The following is an 18,605-nucleotide window of genomic DNA, read 5'->3' on the forward strand; positions in this document are numbered from 1 at the left end:
ATGTATGAGGCCAGCAGAACAGTGGTGAGATGTGCCATTGGTGTGTCAGAAGAATTTAAGGTGGAGGTGGGACTGCATCAGGAATCAGCTCTGAGCCCCTTCCTGTTTGCAGTAGTAATGGATAGGCTGACAGACGAGGTTAGACTGGGATCCCCTTGGACCATGATGTTTGCAGAGGATATTGTGATCTCCAGTGAAACCAAGGAACAGACGGAGGAACAATTAGAAAGATGGAGACATGCACTGGAAAGGAGAGAAATGATTTTAGCCGAAGTAAAACAGAATATATGTGCGTGAATGAGAGGAGTAGAGCGGGAAGAGTGAGGCTAAAGGGAGAAGAGATAGCACGGGTGGACAACTTCCAATATTTAGGGTCAACAATCTAGAGCAATGGTGAGTGTGGTAAGGAAGTGAAGAAACGGGTCCAAACAGGTTGGAACAGCTGGCGGAAGGTGTCTTGTGTTCTAGGTGACAGAAGAGTCTCTGCAACGATGAAGGGCAAAGTTTACAAAACAGTGGTGAGGCCGGCCATGATGTACAGATTAGAGACAGTGGCACTGAAGAAACAACAGGAATCAGAACTGGTGGTAGCAGAAATGAAGATGTTGAGGTTCTCGCTCGGAGTGAGCAGGTTGGATTAGATTAGGAATGAGCTCATTAGAGGGACAGCCAAAATTGGATGTTTCGGAGACAAGGTTCGAGAGAGCAGACTTCGATGGTTTGGACATGTTCAGAGGCGAGAGAATGAATATATTGGTAGAAGGGTGCTGAGGATGGAGCTGCCAGGGAAAAGAGCAAAGAAGAAGAAGACCAAAGAGAAGGTTGATGGATGTTGTGAGGGAAGACATGATGGCAGTTGGGGTTAGAGAGGAAGATGCAGGAGACAGACTACGATAGAAAAAGATGACACACTGTGGTGACCCCTAACGGGACAAGGCGAAAGGAAAAGAAGAAGAAGAAGTAGTGATAGTGATTAAATTATCCAAATATGCACTCCTGATATCTAATATGGTTATATCATTAGCCTCGCGGTTCTGAGGACCGGTGTTCAGATCCCGGCCCCGCCTGTGTGGAGTTTGCATGTTCTCTCTGTTCCTGCGTGGGTTTCCTCACGTAGGTTCATTGAGGACTACAAATTACCCTTAGGTGTGAATGTGAGTGCTCATGGTTGTTGGTTTATGTGTGCCCTGCAATTGGCTGGAAACCAGTTCAAGGTGTACCCCGCCTCCCACCCGAAGATACCTTGGATAGGCTCCTGAACTCCCGGGACCCCTGTGAGGAAATGCACCCAAATACTGAAAAATCTTCTTAAGTCGTGCAGTGCATAGCGTCCCTTCCCACTTTGAATTGAGTAAGTAGTTTGATTTTTTTAACAGCACTGAACCAGATGACAGAAGAGCGGTCTAACCGGTTTCTTTCAGTCTTAAGTGACACTGTAGTGCCAAAATGTTTTGGGCAATGTAACACATATGTACCATAGTGTTTAAGACAGTGGAGATAAACAAGTTTGAGCTTTTTATATAATTTTTTATTGTTATTTTTTTAGAATTATTGAAAATACAAAAATTCCTGGCCACCACCTTCTCATGAAAACACAATGATGATACATAATGAAAAGAAGGAAACAAATATTTTCAGTCACAAGCTCAATACCCTCTTTCACATATGATTGAACAGGAAACATGGATGTATAATATGGTTTCTGAAGTTATCATTAAAAAAGCCAAATGTTTCATAGCAAAGTCAAGCATTTACTGAACACCTTAAAAAAAAAAACCTTCATGTAGGATTCAATTTTTCAGTACACTCAGGATCTATGCTCAATTTGATGTCCTTGTTTGTTATTTGTCTGGACCGTGATGTCACTTGGTTCTTCTGCATATTTTTTGTCCTCTTCATTACAATCACAGCAACAATCAGTCCAACCACTACCAGCACCATCACCACAGCCCCGATGACGTACTCAGAAGTGCTGGAAGTTTTTTCTACCAAAATCAATCTGTTTTCCTGTTTAAATATGCATCTAGGTGTTTCATACCAGTATTGTCCATCACCATCTTTGGTGTTTTCCTCATCATAATCTTCTATGTAATCATAGTCATAGTCCACTGGGTCTGTATCTCCTAACGCAACACACCAGTAAAAGACTCGATCTTTTATCTCAACATTAGAGAGTGTCAGTGAGAATTGGCCTTGTGACAGAGACATCCTGCCTCGCAGATCCTCCGGGACTTCTACAGTTTCATCACTGGAGTCAAGTATGAGTTTATGATCGCCTGATGAGTCTTGGCGGAACCAAAGCACCCTCTTGGGATCCTCTTGGTCAACGTCACATTCCAGCAAGATGTTAGCCCCCTCAGAACATATTTTTTCCTTGGGTTGCCGTTGAGGGCAAAGAGATAGTGAGTACTGCAGGTCAAGTGTAGCTGCGACGCATGAATACTCGCCACTGTGTTCATTAGAAACTACAGGAATCACCAGTGAGTAATCATTGTGCTTGTCTGATACGTACATGTGATTGTTCCTCGCGCTGCTAACATTTATGTTCCCCAGAGGTGTCTCCCATTGCTGGTTATTACTTTCAAAGGGACAAATCAGTTCCACTCTGTCCCCCACAGAGGCAAAGATTGCTCTCCGTTCACTGTGAACAGGTTGGTACATGTTCTGAAAACTGCGACACTCTGATCTATTGGTAACCACGCAGAAAAACTGCTGTTTTTGCTTCAGCAAGGTGTTGTCCAGTAAGAGCAATGTCCCATTGTCTTTGATCGTCACAGCACCCTGTAGCTCCTTCACCAGTGGGTCCAGGGATACGCTGGTATCTAGGAAGAGCTTGAGTCTGGTTGACTCCTGTACATCATAGTACCAGCGCACAGACATCCCCTTCGTGACTGCGGAAGTGCTGTTACATGCCAGCTCAGTCTGGCCACCTCTTTCATCTGCAATGACCTTTTTGTACTCCATCTCCTCATCGCACACGGTGAGCAGCTGTGAGTGTTGGCTGACTCGTGTTTGATTCTTCCAGCACTCCCTTCTATAAATTCCGGAGTCCAAGTGTGTGAGGTGACGGATCTGAAGCCCGAGCAGATGATTACGATTGTTGATGTGGACGCGACCCCGCAGGTGAGCAGGAGGTGCAACGGGCTCACTGTCATCCGAAGAGTTGCCGAGCAGTTGGTCACCCTCTGGCCCACACCTATAAACAACGATATAGTCTACTCCAAAACAATAGCCCAACTCGATGGTGGCGTCAACTGCTCTGATCGCAGGCTCTGGATCCTCACTGTGCACATGAGGAAGGAGGAATAAAAAAGAAACCTGGAGGAATCCAAAGAGAAACATGTTGTTTCACGCGCTGTTTGTCACAGTGTGAGATTTGTGGCGACTGTTAACCTGCTACCAAGCTTTTACTTACATTTGTCACTTGAGTCCCGCCTCCGGGGAAAATATCAGTTTCCTCCTATTCAACATTCTTCCCCGACAGTTGGCCGCTGAGCTTACCTGTGCGCAAACACAAATGGTGGAATGCAGAAGGAAATAGGCACGTACACGTGCTTGCATGCGTGTGTGCATAAACACACACACATGCCTTGATTTTAAATCATCGTTGTGTTACCTGAGCAGACCCTGCATTGTGGGAAGGACCCTTTCTTAAGTTCACACAGTCCTAAAAAAAAAAAAAAAAACAAAAACAAAAAAATGAGGAAATATCCTGGAATGTTAGGTAAAATACAGAAATCACTACAAATTACCCATTAGACAAAGTATAGAGTCCTTGACCTGACTACGTATGACCTTCTGGACACAGACACACACTCTTTTTTAATTTTTTAGTCAAAACATCCGAGGCGAGATGGTGTGTGACTCGTTACCACATCTGCCTTGCAGATTTGAGGACACAGGTTTAAATACTGCCTTACCTGTGTGGAGGTTGCATTTCCCTGTCCGTGCGGGTTTTTCCCCCCACATCCCAAAATCATGTATAGTAGGTTAGGTGATGACATGAAATTGACAATAGGTATGAATGTGAGTACAAATGGTTGTTTGTTTTTTGTGGGCTGCGATTGGCCGGCAACCAGTTCCGGTTGTACCCCACCTCTCGCCCAAAGATAGCTGGCATAGGCTCCAGGACACCTGCAACCCAAGTGAGGATAAGCGGTATTGAAAGTCTGTGAATGATGAAAACGTCTGAAACAACCAATTACTGTATTCTATCTTGGAAATACCAGCATACAGTACATGTACATCCAGGCCACGATGGATGACTAAATAACAAATATATTTTATAGTCAAGTACAGTTCGCATGTCATTGTTAACAGTTCATTTGCTTTTTAAACTCTCACAATTCAAGTCATACAATTTAGCAGGGTGAATTGGTGTCTTCTTTTGTCGAGTCCAACCCTGAACAACAGGTTGAACCCACAGAGTTGTTACAGTGCCACGTTTTGAAAAGTTTTTATAGGATCACACAACAAAGAGGACAGATTAATTAATGTTGAAACAATGAATGACAGACGTTTCATGTTGTTCGTATTGTACCATATACTAGGAGAGCAGAAGACTTATGACTACCTTCATTAGTAGATGAATGAAACTAGATGACTACGAGACTAAAATATAATTTCTTTTATTGCAAGGGTATATACAGTAAATGTTTTTACTTTGCAAAACAAAAACATTACTAAAGAAGGAACTATGGTGCTTGTTCCAGGGTTCATATTATCGGTTGTAGGTTTAAATTTTTTTTGCTAAACTGAAACAACAATAACAAAACATGTCTGTTTGACATCTTGGACCAATTAAACATAGCATATGAGAGTGCAATAAAGTTTTCTCTAGCAGAGAATGTAAAGATTTTAGTGTAAGAGGCTCTACTCTAATGAGAGTGAAGCACTTTTGTTTAGGACGGCTCCTCGTGGTTCGCATGTGTGACTCACAGTTAAGAGTTTCGGGGTTGAATCTCAACTGAGGCCTTCTTGTGCGAAAGCTCCCTCTATGGGTTCCAAACCATGCATGTCGGATGTCCATGTTAGATTTCAAATTGCCCATATACCTGTACATTTGTAAAGTGTAAAGTTTGTAAAGTGTTTGTGTTTGCCATATGGCGACAGGCCAGGATATAACTTTGAAATGAGCTCCCACTCATCATCGACCCTAATGTGGATAAGAATTATAGAAAAATGGATGGATGAATTTGTTTCCACGGTCTTGCTTGTGTTGTAAGATACTTTTCCAAGCAGAGCAAGAGCGGCATCTCTGTTGACAGTTTGATTGCAAATGGGAGGAGAAAGGAAAACACTTTCATGTTGCTTTGTCCCGGTAAGAAACTTGGCTCCCCTTATTAATACCCACTGAATAAATTGTACAAATGAACTATACTGTGCATCTTGGTGCTGGCTTTATTGAAACAGCATATCTGTGCGGCCAACCCGAGTCTCTTTACATTTCAGGCCTTTTATAAAAAAGGAGCACTGACCTGTTTTCTTTCCAGGTAGTTCAGCTGTTTACTCGTACATAATGAAGTCAGCTTCCGACTCAGCAGCGGCTGCTGTGCTGCTGAGGGAACAGCTTGCAGAGCTGGTGATCAAGCATCATGATCAAGCACCAACTGTGAGAAAACTCTACATGCGTTCACAGCAATTCAACCCAGGGCTGATTAGCCAGAGTCTATTCATGGACATACATGCGTCATATGCACCAACTGCTGTTTGCGAGATAAATTGTTTCGCTAATACAGTGCTGTTCACGTAGCAACTTCAATAAACGATTGGGAAATAGAAGACCAAGGAGGAGAAAGAGAAGTAAGAGAAATGGACTGCTATGACAGAAAAACCCAACTGCATAAAGGAAAATTCTAGATGATGTGGAGCCTCAGTTCTCTTTACAACACTAAGTACAACAAAATACAAATAAAACACAAATAATTCAACAAGATCAATGAACAAATCAATACTAATAAAAATTTCCATTATAATATTGCCAATTAAAACACTTCTACAACTACTACTTTTTTTTATACTACTGATCCATACTAGGGTCTGGAGCAGACTTATTGTACCATTAGCCAGGCACAGGACATTGCCTGGGAGCGTGGAATACTTGTCTTGATTTTATTCTTGACCTAATTTGTCTCTGGTAGTTGGAGCCGCTTTGGTATGACAACAAACAGCCGTTTGACAGAAAACATTTTGGCCACATAAAAACACACTGTCAAGAGTCACTGAGCAATGCAAAGTTATTAGCAATGTAGTTATGCTTATCCTGTACATTTTTTGGACAATTGTGCAAATGATGCAGAGTCTTCTAGCAATTTAGAGCAGTTTTAAATGACGACTGGAGCAATACTTTGGTACTGTGACCACTGTGCAAACGTCAAAGAGAATTCAAGAAATTTAAGCAGTCTAAACTTATTCGGGGTGCGATAATCTGTGTCAAGTGTCAATTGTGATGGGAATTGTAGTTGTACATCAGTAGGTGGGTAGGTAGCAGGTCAGAGCATACATAGTCTGTACACAGGCTCCTCTCAGCTTTATAATAGATTACAATAGAGTGTTCTGCTACTGGTCAATAATTCACTAAATGGGCCTTGAATACACGAAAGAAATGCTGATGGAATATAAACCCAATTGAGCTCTGAAATCCACAGACTGAGGTCAAATAGTGGAGCGCAGAATCCAAAGCAAGCAAATGAAGCAGCATTTAGCTATTATGCTGCACACAAATGAAAAAGGTTGTCAACGAAAGTGACGTCAGTCCCAAGTGTGAGTGTTTTTAAGTCCAGGTGACAAAAATAAAAGTTTTTTGCATGCTTTTTGGAACATTTTCACTTTTAAAAGATATTTATTGCACTGTACTCTTTTTCTTGAATTTTACTTGTATCCTTTCTCATTGTTTTAAATGCTTGGAAACTGTATTTTTTTTTTTTTTTTGTTTGTTTTCAAAACATTGAGTTACCTGAAGTAGAGTCACGTCATGTCGGGCGCAGAACTCGTTGTTTCCTGTAAATGTCGCTGTGGCATTCAATATGCCAATAACACGAGGCAGAAGAAGAACACATTTGATAACAAAACGTCACATCCATTCACCGTAGCTGTAGGTAATGTCTGCTGCCGAGTTTTATAATGTACGGCTGTATTTGTTTGACACTCGTAATCGCGAATTTTGCAGCGACAAGAATCTTATTGTTTGGTCACCCCGTTGTCTTTTACCATTAAGCTGTGAGTTACTTGTGCTGATTATATCGTGTAAAATGTGACGTTTCGTTGTGAATTAATGACCTGAAGTGATTTTCTCTGCTACATCTCTCATGTGAAAATATTGTAATTATAGAAACAAAAACAAAACAAAGTTTGTTCTTCACATTCGCCCTCATAAACTGTAGTGTCGGGAGAGTGAACGAGGGAAACAAACGAAAACTTCCTGACAAAAATGAGGTACATAATTTCCCATTCATCTGTGCAATAAATATAGACCCACATGTATTTTATAATTTTTAATGTGATAGGTTGAATTTCACACAGCTATCTAAAGTTACATGGTAGTCCTCCATTTACAGAATTTCTCAATGAACATCAACAACTCTTACAACATATCGTTTCCAGGAGAATTCAAGACATGTAGGGGAAAAGACGATAGCACTGAGCAATGAAATTCTGATTCCACTTATAAAAAATCCTAAAAATAAAGAATGAATAATGGGCAAAGAGGTGACGCATTGGTTGACTGGTGGTTGGTACATCTGGTCCACAGCACTGAGGACTGGGGTTCGCACTCAGTGACACCTAGGGGCAATTTAGAGTCTCCAATTAATGCATGTTTTTGGGATTTGGGAGGCACAGGTAGAACATGCAAACTCTTCACAGGCGGGGCCAGGATTTGAACCCCAGTCCCCAGAACTCTGAGGCCAACGGTCGAAACAGTGCCGCCCACAGACAACTAGTTTATTTAAAAAAAAAAAAAAAAAAAAGCTTAAATGTAGTCCTGTTCTGAACGGAACATAGTGGGAAAGAGACAAGAACTTCCTATACTTCCTTATACTTCCTTTGGGTTTGGCCACTAGTTTAATATGTGCATATATATATATATATATATATATATATATATATATATATAAACACAATATAGGTTTGTGCGTGTGTATGCAATAATGAATTGTGACAACTCAAATGTGTACTATTGCCTTCGGATAATGTAATGTTTGATGAAGGGTCACAAATGGGCTAGTAATAAGTTTCCTCTTCTCTTTAGGTGATCAACACTTCCATCAATGTTGCGCCTCATCACTGCATCACTTTCCCTTCAGTGCCACCACGTGAAATATTTCCCTTCGAACCTCAGACCATGTGGGACACTCACCTCATTAGAGAACCAACAGACCGTGGAGGGTCTCTATATTCTGTCTGTGGACGTCCAAAAGGTGAGAAAGCTAAAAGGCTGGGTCCTGCATCGGAATCCGACCTATACAAAGGAGGTTGCAGATTTGTTGAAGGACTTGGGTGCCTCGGGGAGCATCATTTCTCAGATCTTAACAGTTTACCCTGAGGCAGTGCTCTGTAATCCAGACCAAACACTTGCACAGAAAGAGCTCTGGATGTCAGTGTGTCCCAATCAGAAAGAGCTGGTTGGTATCATAGAGAAATTCCCAGCCTCCTTCTTTACCTCTTCAAGTCACCATGAAAACCAGCGCAATAACATAGCTTACTTCCTGAGCCTAAACCTCAATAAGCGAATGATTACCAAGCTCATGGCCAGTGCCCCACAGAGCTTCAGTTGTCCAGTAGAGCAGAACAAGGACATGGTTCGCACCCTCCAACAAACATACCAGAACCTTGGCGGAAACAAGGTCAACATGAAGATCTGGCTTCAGAAGTTGCTGAACCAGAATCCCTTTGTGCTCCTCAAACCGCCCCAAGTGCTCGGGCAAAACATGCTCTTCCTGCAAGACCAAGGCTTCAGGACAGAGGAGCTCCTCTACCTCCTCTCCAAACTGAAGGCTTTTGTTATTGAACTCAACCCAGACAGCATGTGCCGGACCCTGACCTTCTCCCGGGACACCTTGGGGTGCTCTGATGCAGAGCTCCGAGATATCATCATTAGCTGTCCTGCGTTACTTTACTACTCTAAAGATATTCTAGCTGAGCGCTTTCAGGGGCTCCTCAGCGCCGGGATCAGCATACATCAAATTGCACAAAATCCGACTGTGCTGGAACTGACAACTCAAATAATTAATTATCGCATTCAGAGACTGAACTCACGTGGCTATGATGTAAGAACTTCTAGTCTGGATGTTCTGATTGGTACTAAGAAGGACTTTGAGGTGAGCTATGGTAAACTACAGTTTCGCAGAGAGAGACCTCTTTTCAATCCTGTGGCCCCTTTAAAAGTAGATGAGTGACGTACATTTAAACGTCACTAGATTAGGTATAATTAAATCAGATCCAATGTTAAAGCTGTTTCAGAAGTTCTTTCTAAACCTGCCTTTGATTGACAAAGTCAGAAAGTTATTGGTTCAACAGCAGACAAGTTCTGGAGTTGGATGAGTTTTTTTTTTTTTTCCTCTGTTCTGAAAGTCACTGTCCACTTAGTGGTTTTCAGAGTTCTTCCACTTAGAAATCATGGAGCGGTCTGAAATTTTCATCATAGGTGCATGTCCAGTGTCTTTTCCTTTCGTCTTGTCCTGTTAGGGGTTGCCACAGCATGTCATCTTAGATGAATGCATATTTTTTGGCACAGTTTTACGTCAGATGCCCTTCCTGACGCAACCCTTCTGCATTCAGCTAAACATGACGTACATTCTCAATCTGAGTAGAGCCCCATACAAGATAAGACCTCGTGGGGTCTTAATAAACCTTTAGAAAGGTGATGAATCAGCCCAGGACTACACGACAGGACTTGGTCAATGACCTGAAAAGAGCTGGGACCCAGGTGACTGTTGGTAATACACTAAGACGTCATGGTTTGAAATCATGCATGGCACGGAAGGTTCCCCTGCTTAAACCATCACAGTTTGTCTTGAGTCTGCCAATGACCATTTAGATGATAGAGGAGTCATGAGAGAAGGTTTTGTGGTCAGATGAGACCAAAATGGAACTTTTTGGTCATAATGCCACTAACTGTGTTTGGAGGAAGGCGAATGATGTGTTCCATCCCAAGAACACCACCCTTACTGTGAAGCAAGGGGGTGGTAGCATCATGCTTTGGGGGTGTTTTTCTACACATGGGACAGGACGACTGCATTAAGGAGAGGATGACCGCTGCCATGTAGGGTGAGAATTTGGGGAATAATCTCTTTACCTCAGTCAGAGCATTAAAGATTGGTCGTGGCTGGGTCTTTCAACATGACAATAACCCAAAGCACACAGCCAGGAAAACCAAGGAGTGGCTCCGTAAGACTCATCAAGGTTCTGGCGTGGCCTAGCCAGTCTCCAGACCTAAACCCAATAGAAAATCTTTGGAGGGAGCTAAAACTCCGTGTTTCTTAGCGACAGCCCAGAAACCTGTCTGATCTAGAGATCTGTGTGGAGGAGTGGGCCAAAATCCCTCCTACAGTGTGTGCAGACCTGGTGAATAACTACAGAAAACGTTTGACCTCTGTAATTGCAAACAAAGGCCAAATATACCAAAATACCAAATATTAACATTGGTTTTCTCAGTTGTTCAAATACTTATTTGCAGCTGTATCACACAAATAAATCGTAAAAAAAATCATACATTGTGAATTCTGGATTTTTCTTTTTAGATTACCTCTCTCACAGTGGACATGCACCTACGATGAAAATTTCAGACCCCTCCATGATTTCTCAGTGAAGAACTTGCAATGTAGCATGGTGTTCAAGTACTCATTTTCTTCACTGTATTTCAATGTAGAACACATCAAACTCCTGTATTCTATACTTGAACACAGAAACCCTTAATTTTTATGTGAATGTACATACATGCACACATATATGTATAATTTGTATATTTATATAATATACACAGTACAACAGTACACACATAAACATATATATGTCTCCATCCATCCATTTTCTGAGCCGCCTATCCTCACGGGAGTTGCAGGGATGCCAGAGCCTATCCCAGCTATCATTGGGCAGGATGCAGTGTACACCGTGAATTGGTATCCAGCCACTCGCATCCCAAAAACATCCATTCATTGGAGACTCTGCGCCTTGGTGTGATTGTGAGTGCAACTGTTGTCTGTCTCCATGTGCCCTGTGATTGGCTGGCAACCAGTTCAGGGTGAAGCCTCCCTCCTGCCCGATGACAGCTGGGATAGACTCCAGCACTCCCGTGACCCTCGTGTGGATAAGCGGCTCAGCAAATGGATCAAGAGAGAGAGAGAGAGAGCAAGTTGTTAATCTTTAGTAATGAATTTGGAACTAGAACACCAATTTCTCAGGGCTATAATGTACGCTACTGTCATGCAGTGATTCCCAACCTTTATGGAGCCAAGGTGCATATTTTATAATTGAAAAATCACACGGCACACCAGAAAAAGGAAATGTCACAAAAAAGGGATAGATTAATTACTGTATGTACTTCCTGCCATTTAAAAGAAAGCATATCTTTGTTCTGACTGTCACTGTGCCTCACAGGCATAAAGATACATTGTTTCTTGGAAATGTTTTTTTTTGAGCAATTACGTAAAATTGGATAATTTCCCGCGGCACACCTTAAGAGCGCTCACGGAACACTAATGTGCCCTGGCACGATGTTTGGGAAGCACTCCTGTAATGGATATGTGAAACTTTCAACCAATTGCATGCTTTGTTTTTACATTTATTCATAACTATAACCTGTACTGGGTGTTATAGGCCACAAAAAAATACAAAATTCTCTTGTACTGTACACTAATATGGGTGCATTGGTCTCACCAAAAAGCTTCAGTGCAACAGACAATTGGCTCCATTGACGACCTCTTTTATGCTGCTTTGCCATTACAAGTTCCAGAATGTCCCTGTTCTCCCCCAGCCTCATTTGGCTTGTCCTGGGCTCTATTGGTTTTCCATTACAACACGCACCACTCAAAAGTGGCAGGGATTAAAGCGGGAACAAGAAGAAGGTGACAAGCTCATTTTTTGTCTTCTTTCATTTCGCTGTATTTCATATTCTGCCAATACTGATAAAAATACACACCTCCTCAGTCGACCGCAGAACAAAAACCGATTTAACCTGCTGCAGACTTCCTGATGTGGTGAAACGCACTTGAGGTTCTATTGTGTGTGTTTGTGTGTTTATATATGATGTATGTACTATAAAGCATTAAGACGTATAAACTAGACCACGCCCATCAGATTGGCTTGATCGGTATCGTCGAATAATTATCTTTTTATGCTGATCGGCTTTGTCATTCGTCGATCCGATCAACGATGTCATTTATCAGCTCCAGAAAAGACAGTTACTCTGTGTTGAAATTGTGGACAGTATATTTGAATCCAAAAGATGGTTTGCTTGTTTTTTTTTTTTTGATTGCATGTCTTTTGACTTGGTAGTATAAATATTTGACTTTCCCCCCAAAAAAGTCATTTAGTTTTTTTTTTTAAATGTTGGCATGTGGGACAGATAACACGTAATGCCTGGATCAGACTAAGTCAAATTTGCTCTCTCACAATAGCACTATGTCAAACTACTGCAATAAAATCTTGTATTCCCATACCACTACATCTCATCTTTTACAAACATTGTGCTTTATTTAGTTAAATCAAACGCCACTGGTTACACTTGTTACCATGGCGACAATAATAAATTCTGCATATTTATTGTGTGTGTGTGGGGGGGGGTGCGGTGGTCATTACTGTTGCTCGGGAAGGGATGTTCATTCACAGATTGCTTTAGGTATGTTCATGTACTTTGAAAGTGATAAGGCTCACAAGCAGTCAACAAAATGTTATGTAGCCAAGCAAGCTAATGCTAACATTAAATAAAGTACTGTAATTTCTCGAGTATAATGTGCCCAGAAGTATATTGCGCACCCCCAAAGTTGACCTAAAAATAATTCTGGAAAACCCTTCTACCAATGTACAATGTGCACCACCAATTTGCCGCAACCCATATCCTCAGAATATTAGGAATGATCTATATTTATAGTTTGTTGGGTTTATACTTGTATTGTTTTTCAAAAAACTGTCCGTAGAACGATCATTAATAATAATGTGCATGTGCTGATGTCGCGGTAATATAATCTCGGGGCAGGCCACAGGACACGCTTGTTCTGGTCCCTGTAATTGTGAGAACAGAATCCCTCAACCAACTAAAATAAATGCTCACTGATGGCACATTTTATTAATACTGTAAACACATATTTCAGTCTTAAAAATCTAAACTCTTTAAATTTTTTTATTAAACATTGCACTAAATATTTGTGCATAAAACGTTTGTGCATAGTGCAGTTGATCCACTAAATTACACATCCTTGGCTAAACCTTCAAAAGAAGTATTATGACTCATCTCCAATCTGAAAAAGTTCCATAATAATATTATTTGATGGATCGCTGTGAAACTCATCATTGATGACTTGAAATATTTTTTTCAATCCCAAGTGTTTCGGTTGCGCAGCGCAACCTGTCCCCCTCCATTCGGCTCCAATCAGTAGCATCTTTCACTATGGCGTCAGGTGGCTATCAAAACAACGTGAGCTCAAACTACGAGCATAATGGGCAAATTATTTAAAAAGCGATCTTTTCAATAGTGTGCGCTCTCCCGTTTTTTTGTTTTTTTTAAATGTCCCAATGATGCTTGTATTACATTGTTTGAGCTGACATTGTTTTGATACCCACCTGAAGCCTTGGAGGCGAGCTATCGTTGTTTCGGACTGCGGTGCAACTTCCGATTTGCCGGAATCACAGTGGCTTTAATGAAGCAGATAATCGTTAAGTATGAAAATAGGTTGCGTGTTTGTTCTGGTGCTCCCTAAAAAGTTTTGTATGGCTACGTTGTCTATTTTGACTATCCTAAAGAATAAAAATGTAATAAAAGGCAGTTAGTTTTGCCAAAGGAGTGACTAGGATTACAAAGCAAAGGCCACAGACAAAAGAAATGGAGAAGCTACTAGAGAATTAAAAATCATAGACCATGACTTTGGCATAACGCGTCCTCCTTCCCTCTCGTGTTCCTCCAATACCATCACACCTCGACCAAAAATGTAAATGATCCACAATTAAGTTCCCTTTCAGTTTATCCATTTTTTTATTCTTTAAATACAGGTTTTAAATATGTTTTTCCATAAACAGGAATTCAAAGGAATGTACTATTTGGAGGTTAAGAATGGATTAAACTCATATACATTATTTCCCATAGGAAAAAAAAAATGTTTCTGAGGTTGAACAAATCTAATTTCGAGCATTTCACAGGAACAAATTATTTTCTAACTCTGAGGTTCCACTGTAATTACACTAACTTAGCACCCATCACGTTGTAATGATGATTTGACCTGACTGAAACCTAACCCCCCTCTCAGTGGTCAATCCTTGAATGTCATTCAAAATGGTTTAAAAGGACATCACTTCATGCAACCAAATAAGCAAATAACAACATAAACTTTGTTTACTATTTTGTGGAACTTCTGCATGTCATTATCAAAGTTGTCCTAAATGTGTGTTCTGTCTGCACATTATTGGTAGCCACAAGATGCTTGCACTCACTCATACAATTTTTGCTATGATGATTAAATTTTTAGACATGCATATAAAATCTCCATCTGAAATTATTAAGAACTCCTGGCTCTTCAAACTACTGTACAGGTAAAACAGGAGTTTTGTGTGGAGCTCATCACTTCTGAAATTTTTTCTGTTACAATCTCAGTCTATCACAAAGGGAGGGGCTGAGGTCAGGGCCTTCTTCCACACCAAACTCATCCAAGCATACATTACTTAGTGCTCTGTGGAGAAAGAAAAGTTGTCAGAGATATGCTTGTTTGCATCCGGGCTACTGTCGACGTGCCCCTGAGCAAGTCGCTGATTTCCCCCCTCAGTCTCAGTTCAGGACCTCAGTCACTGTTTGCGCACCCTTATTAAGTGTCGGTTGAATTTCCTCTTGAAGGTTTAAGATCACGGCAATTTTAAAAAATAACTGAATAAAAAGGGCCTTCATTTATGAAATTGTTCAGACAAATTTTCACGTTAAGATGTCTACGAATACTTTCTTTTATTCAGGATACCGTGAATGTCTGACAAAAAAAAATAATAATAAAATCATTCTGGTCATCGGGGTTTTTATCTTTGCAGGTGAAAATTCCCAAAATGCAAACAACCCTCCAGGGTGAGATCAGGCGTGCGTGATACCATTTGCTAAAATGTTGCAGTTGCCAAACGAGAGAAGAATTCAAATTGTTCCCCTCATCATCATAAATTTGCATGCACTGAATGTTTAAAGGAAAGCAAACAAAGCATTTTATTTACTGCCTTTGAAAATGTCTCATTTTACCACAGTGTTCTTGGAGGAACAGCTGTTTCCCCCCAGAAAGCAGTCAAACACTTTTATTGCTACTTTACAGATGGGGACACTTTATTATGACCCATTTAAAAACATTCCATCATTATCGTTTTAAACCAGACCACATAATGTGATGACAAAAAGTCTTTGATTTTAGCTGGAAAAGGTTTTGTGTCACCTTCATCTGAGTTGACTTGTGCTTCTGTTTTATGCAAAAAAAAGATCAACTATGTTTGGATTCATTTTAAATGATCATTTGTTTCATCTTTAGAGTTGGATTTTTTTTTTTCTTCTGCCTAAACGAGTTTCTTGGTCATATTTTGAACATGTGCTGTTGTTTTTATACCCAGCAACATCCCTCTTTTGGGGGAAAGAAGGAGGGCCCCGTTTTCCAGCTAAAAAACAAACAAAGCAAGGACTCATATGTCTGGAGGGGGGAGAACCAAGAGGAAAATATATACGTTAAGAACTTCCACTTCCCATCTGCTGGCGTCGACATCACTCAGCATGACTGTGTAGTCATGGTGATGGCCGCTGGGCAGATAATGAAAAAGTAAGTGCATCTGGTGATAATGCATGTGAGCTCAGCAGATGGATTCTTGAATAGGGATCATATTGAGACCATTCACAACGGCAAAGCCCCACGGGGGCCGAGTGATGCTTCAAGTACACTCACTCATCAACTGACTAATTTTGCATATCCGTCCCTTTAGTCTGTCATGCGCTTGGCTTGGTCGGAGCCGCTCTTGTACACGTGGCAAGTAACGCATACAGATCATTCTGACAATTAAGTAGGATTTGTTACAAAAAGTCATGTTTTTATTTTGTCTCCTCTTATTTGAACATTTATTTTTATTAGGAATGCATAAGGTGCGCTCAGTCTGATGAGATCCAACGCAAGTGGTGTATCATTAAGTCTGTGTTTACGAAAGATACCATTTGGAAGCATTCATTTACGTTTATTATTGTGCGTGTACTTTTTTGTGGGGCAGCACAGTGGAATGAATGTTGTTTAGCGGTCAGGGTCCTAAGGGCATTTGGGTTTGAAATGAATCCCTGTTGGAACTCCTTTGGATGCTCGCATGATGTTTTGCATGTTGAATGTTTTTCACTCACATTTCAAAAACTATCAATCCATCCATTTTTTTTTTGTGCTGTTTGTCACTTGGGTCACGGACGTTACCCAGCACCCTAATAAAGTCAAGTGACATAAAATGGTTTATGTTTGTGATTATCCCATTTAGTTACATGACATGACTAAATATTGCACATGCCTTTAAGTATGCTAAACTTCTTCTTCTTTTCCTTTTGGCTTGTCCCATCAGGGGTCACCACAGCGTCTCATCTTTTTCCATCTAAGCCTATCTCGTGCATCTTCCTCTCTAACACCCACTGTCCTCATGTCCTCCCTCACAACATCCATCAACTTTTCTTTGGTCTTCCTCTTGCTCTTTTGCCTGGCAGCGCCATCCTCAGCACCCGTCTACCAATATACTCACTCTCTCGTGTCTGAACATGTCCAAACCATCTAAGTCTGCTCTCTAACCTTGTCTCCAAAACATCCAACTTTGGCTGTCCCTCTAATGAGCCCATTTCTAATCCTGTCCAACCTATTTACTCCAAGCGAGAACCTCAGCATCTTCATTTCTGCTACCTCCAGTTCTGCTTCCTGTTCACGGTCTCTTATCCGTACATCATGGCCGGCCTCACCACTGTTTTATAAACTTTGCCCTTCATCCTAGCGGAGACTCTTGTGTCACATAGAACACCAGACACCTTCCTCCAACTGTTCCACCCCGCTTGGACCCATTTCTTCACTTCTTTACCACACTCTCCATTGCTCTGTATTGTTGACCCCAAGTATTTGAAGTCCTCTTCCCTCGCTATCTCTTCTCCCTGGAGCTTCACTGCTCCTCCTCCGCCCCTCACATTCATGCACATATATTCTGTTTTACTTCAGCTAATCTTCATTCCTTTCCAGTGCGTGCCTCCATCTTTTTAATTGTTCCTCCGCCTGCTCTCTGCTTTCACTGCAGATCACAATATCATCTGCGAACATCATAGTCCAAGGGGATTCCAATCTAACCTCATCTGTCAGCCTATCAATTACTACCGCAAACAGGAAGGGGCTTAACGCGGCCGCTGTTCTGCTGCCCTCATTCATGTTCTGTACTATTCTAACATATTTCTTCGCCACACCAGACTTGCGCATGCAGTACCACAGTTCCTCTCTTGGTATTCTGTCATAGGCTTTCTCTAGGTCTACAAAGACAAATGTAGCTCCTTCTGTCTTTCTCTGTACTTTTCCACCAGCCTCCTCAAGGCAAATAATGGATCTGTGGTACTCTTTCTAGGCATGAAACCATACTGTTGCTCGCAGATACTTCTGTCCTGAGTCTAGCATCCACTACTCTTTCTCAGTATTATAATCATAGACTTTTTTTTTTTTTACATTAGCACTCATTAGTGGTTGTACTATTGTGTATCTGTTATGCTATTAATGTAGTATGCAAACCGTGCACACAACTGCGCAGTTTAAATTGAACTTTTCAAATGCTATTTTTTCGTGAGCGCATTGTGAAGCTGCTAATGGAGGCAGACGACAGAGGGCCTTGGTCGGCTCCAACAAGGCAAAGCCAGCTGTGTTCACTTGTCCTTTGTCAACCATCCCTCAATAGCAAAGTCGAGCCAGGGGGGTTAATAAGGGTGAGCATAAATTGTCCTTTTTCATTTCCAACATGGCTGAGGTTGATATTACTCGCGAAGAACGTATTGCCTTTATGGGGCATATCTCAGCAGAAACAGATGACATCGGCAATTAAAAGCAATGAATTCTAGCTGAAATCAGAGCGTACAATCACTGTGGTACTAAATAGCCTCTATTTGGGGTCACTGTAAGTTAATACCTTTCAATGTTATATTTTAAGTATAGTCATCAAAGACTGCAATGAATGTGATTTTCAAATGTATTGAACCGTGTGTTGGTTTGTATACTACATGCTTTTTGATCATTCTATACAATGTCGTAAGTGGAAGAAAAAAAACTGGTAAGTATAAAAAGCTCCACTCTTGACTTTTGACAAGATGTGGGAGGGTGTCTGCGACAAGTGTTCTCCATTCATCTCGAAAAACATTTGTGAAGTCAGATGTCACCGATGTTAGACACGAGGGCCTG

At 41.2% G+C, this 18,605-nt stretch overlaps 1 protein-coding gene across 8 annotated transcripts; it reads left to right on the top strand.

The window, feature by feature from the left end:
- Positions 1-7,030: 7,030 nt before the first annotated feature.
- On the top strand, positions 7,031-12,655 carry mterf2 (mitochondrial transcription termination factor 2). 8 transcript variants are annotated; one of them, XM_061823466.1, is made up of 3 exons: positions 7,069-7,218; positions 7,331-7,434; positions 8,249-12,655. In XM_061823466.1, exon 3 carries the CDS (start codon positions 8,268-8,270, stop codon positions 9,393-9,395), a length of 1,128 nt encoding a protein of 375 aa, XP_061679450.1. In that variant the 5' UTR covers positions 7,069-7,218; positions 7,331-7,434; positions 8,249-8,267; the 3' UTR covers positions 9,396-12,655. The 8 variants fall into 8 exon arrangements, with proteins under 8 accessions (XP_061679456.1, XP_061679454.1, XP_061679450.1 ...); XM_061823467.1 differs by having other exon boundaries at positions 7,383-7,434; XM_061823468.1 differs by having other exon boundaries at positions 7,072-7,097.
- Positions 12,656-18,605: the final 5,950 nt, after the last annotated feature.

The sequence above is a fragment of the Syngnathoides biaculeatus genome, chromosome 6 (assembly GCF_019802595.1).
Source record: "Syngnathoides biaculeatus isolate LvHL_M chromosome 6, ASM1980259v1, whole genome shotgun sequence".
Taxonomy (NCBI): Eukaryota; Metazoa; Chordata; class Actinopteri; order Syngnathiformes; family Syngnathidae; genus Syngnathoides; species Syngnathoides biaculeatus.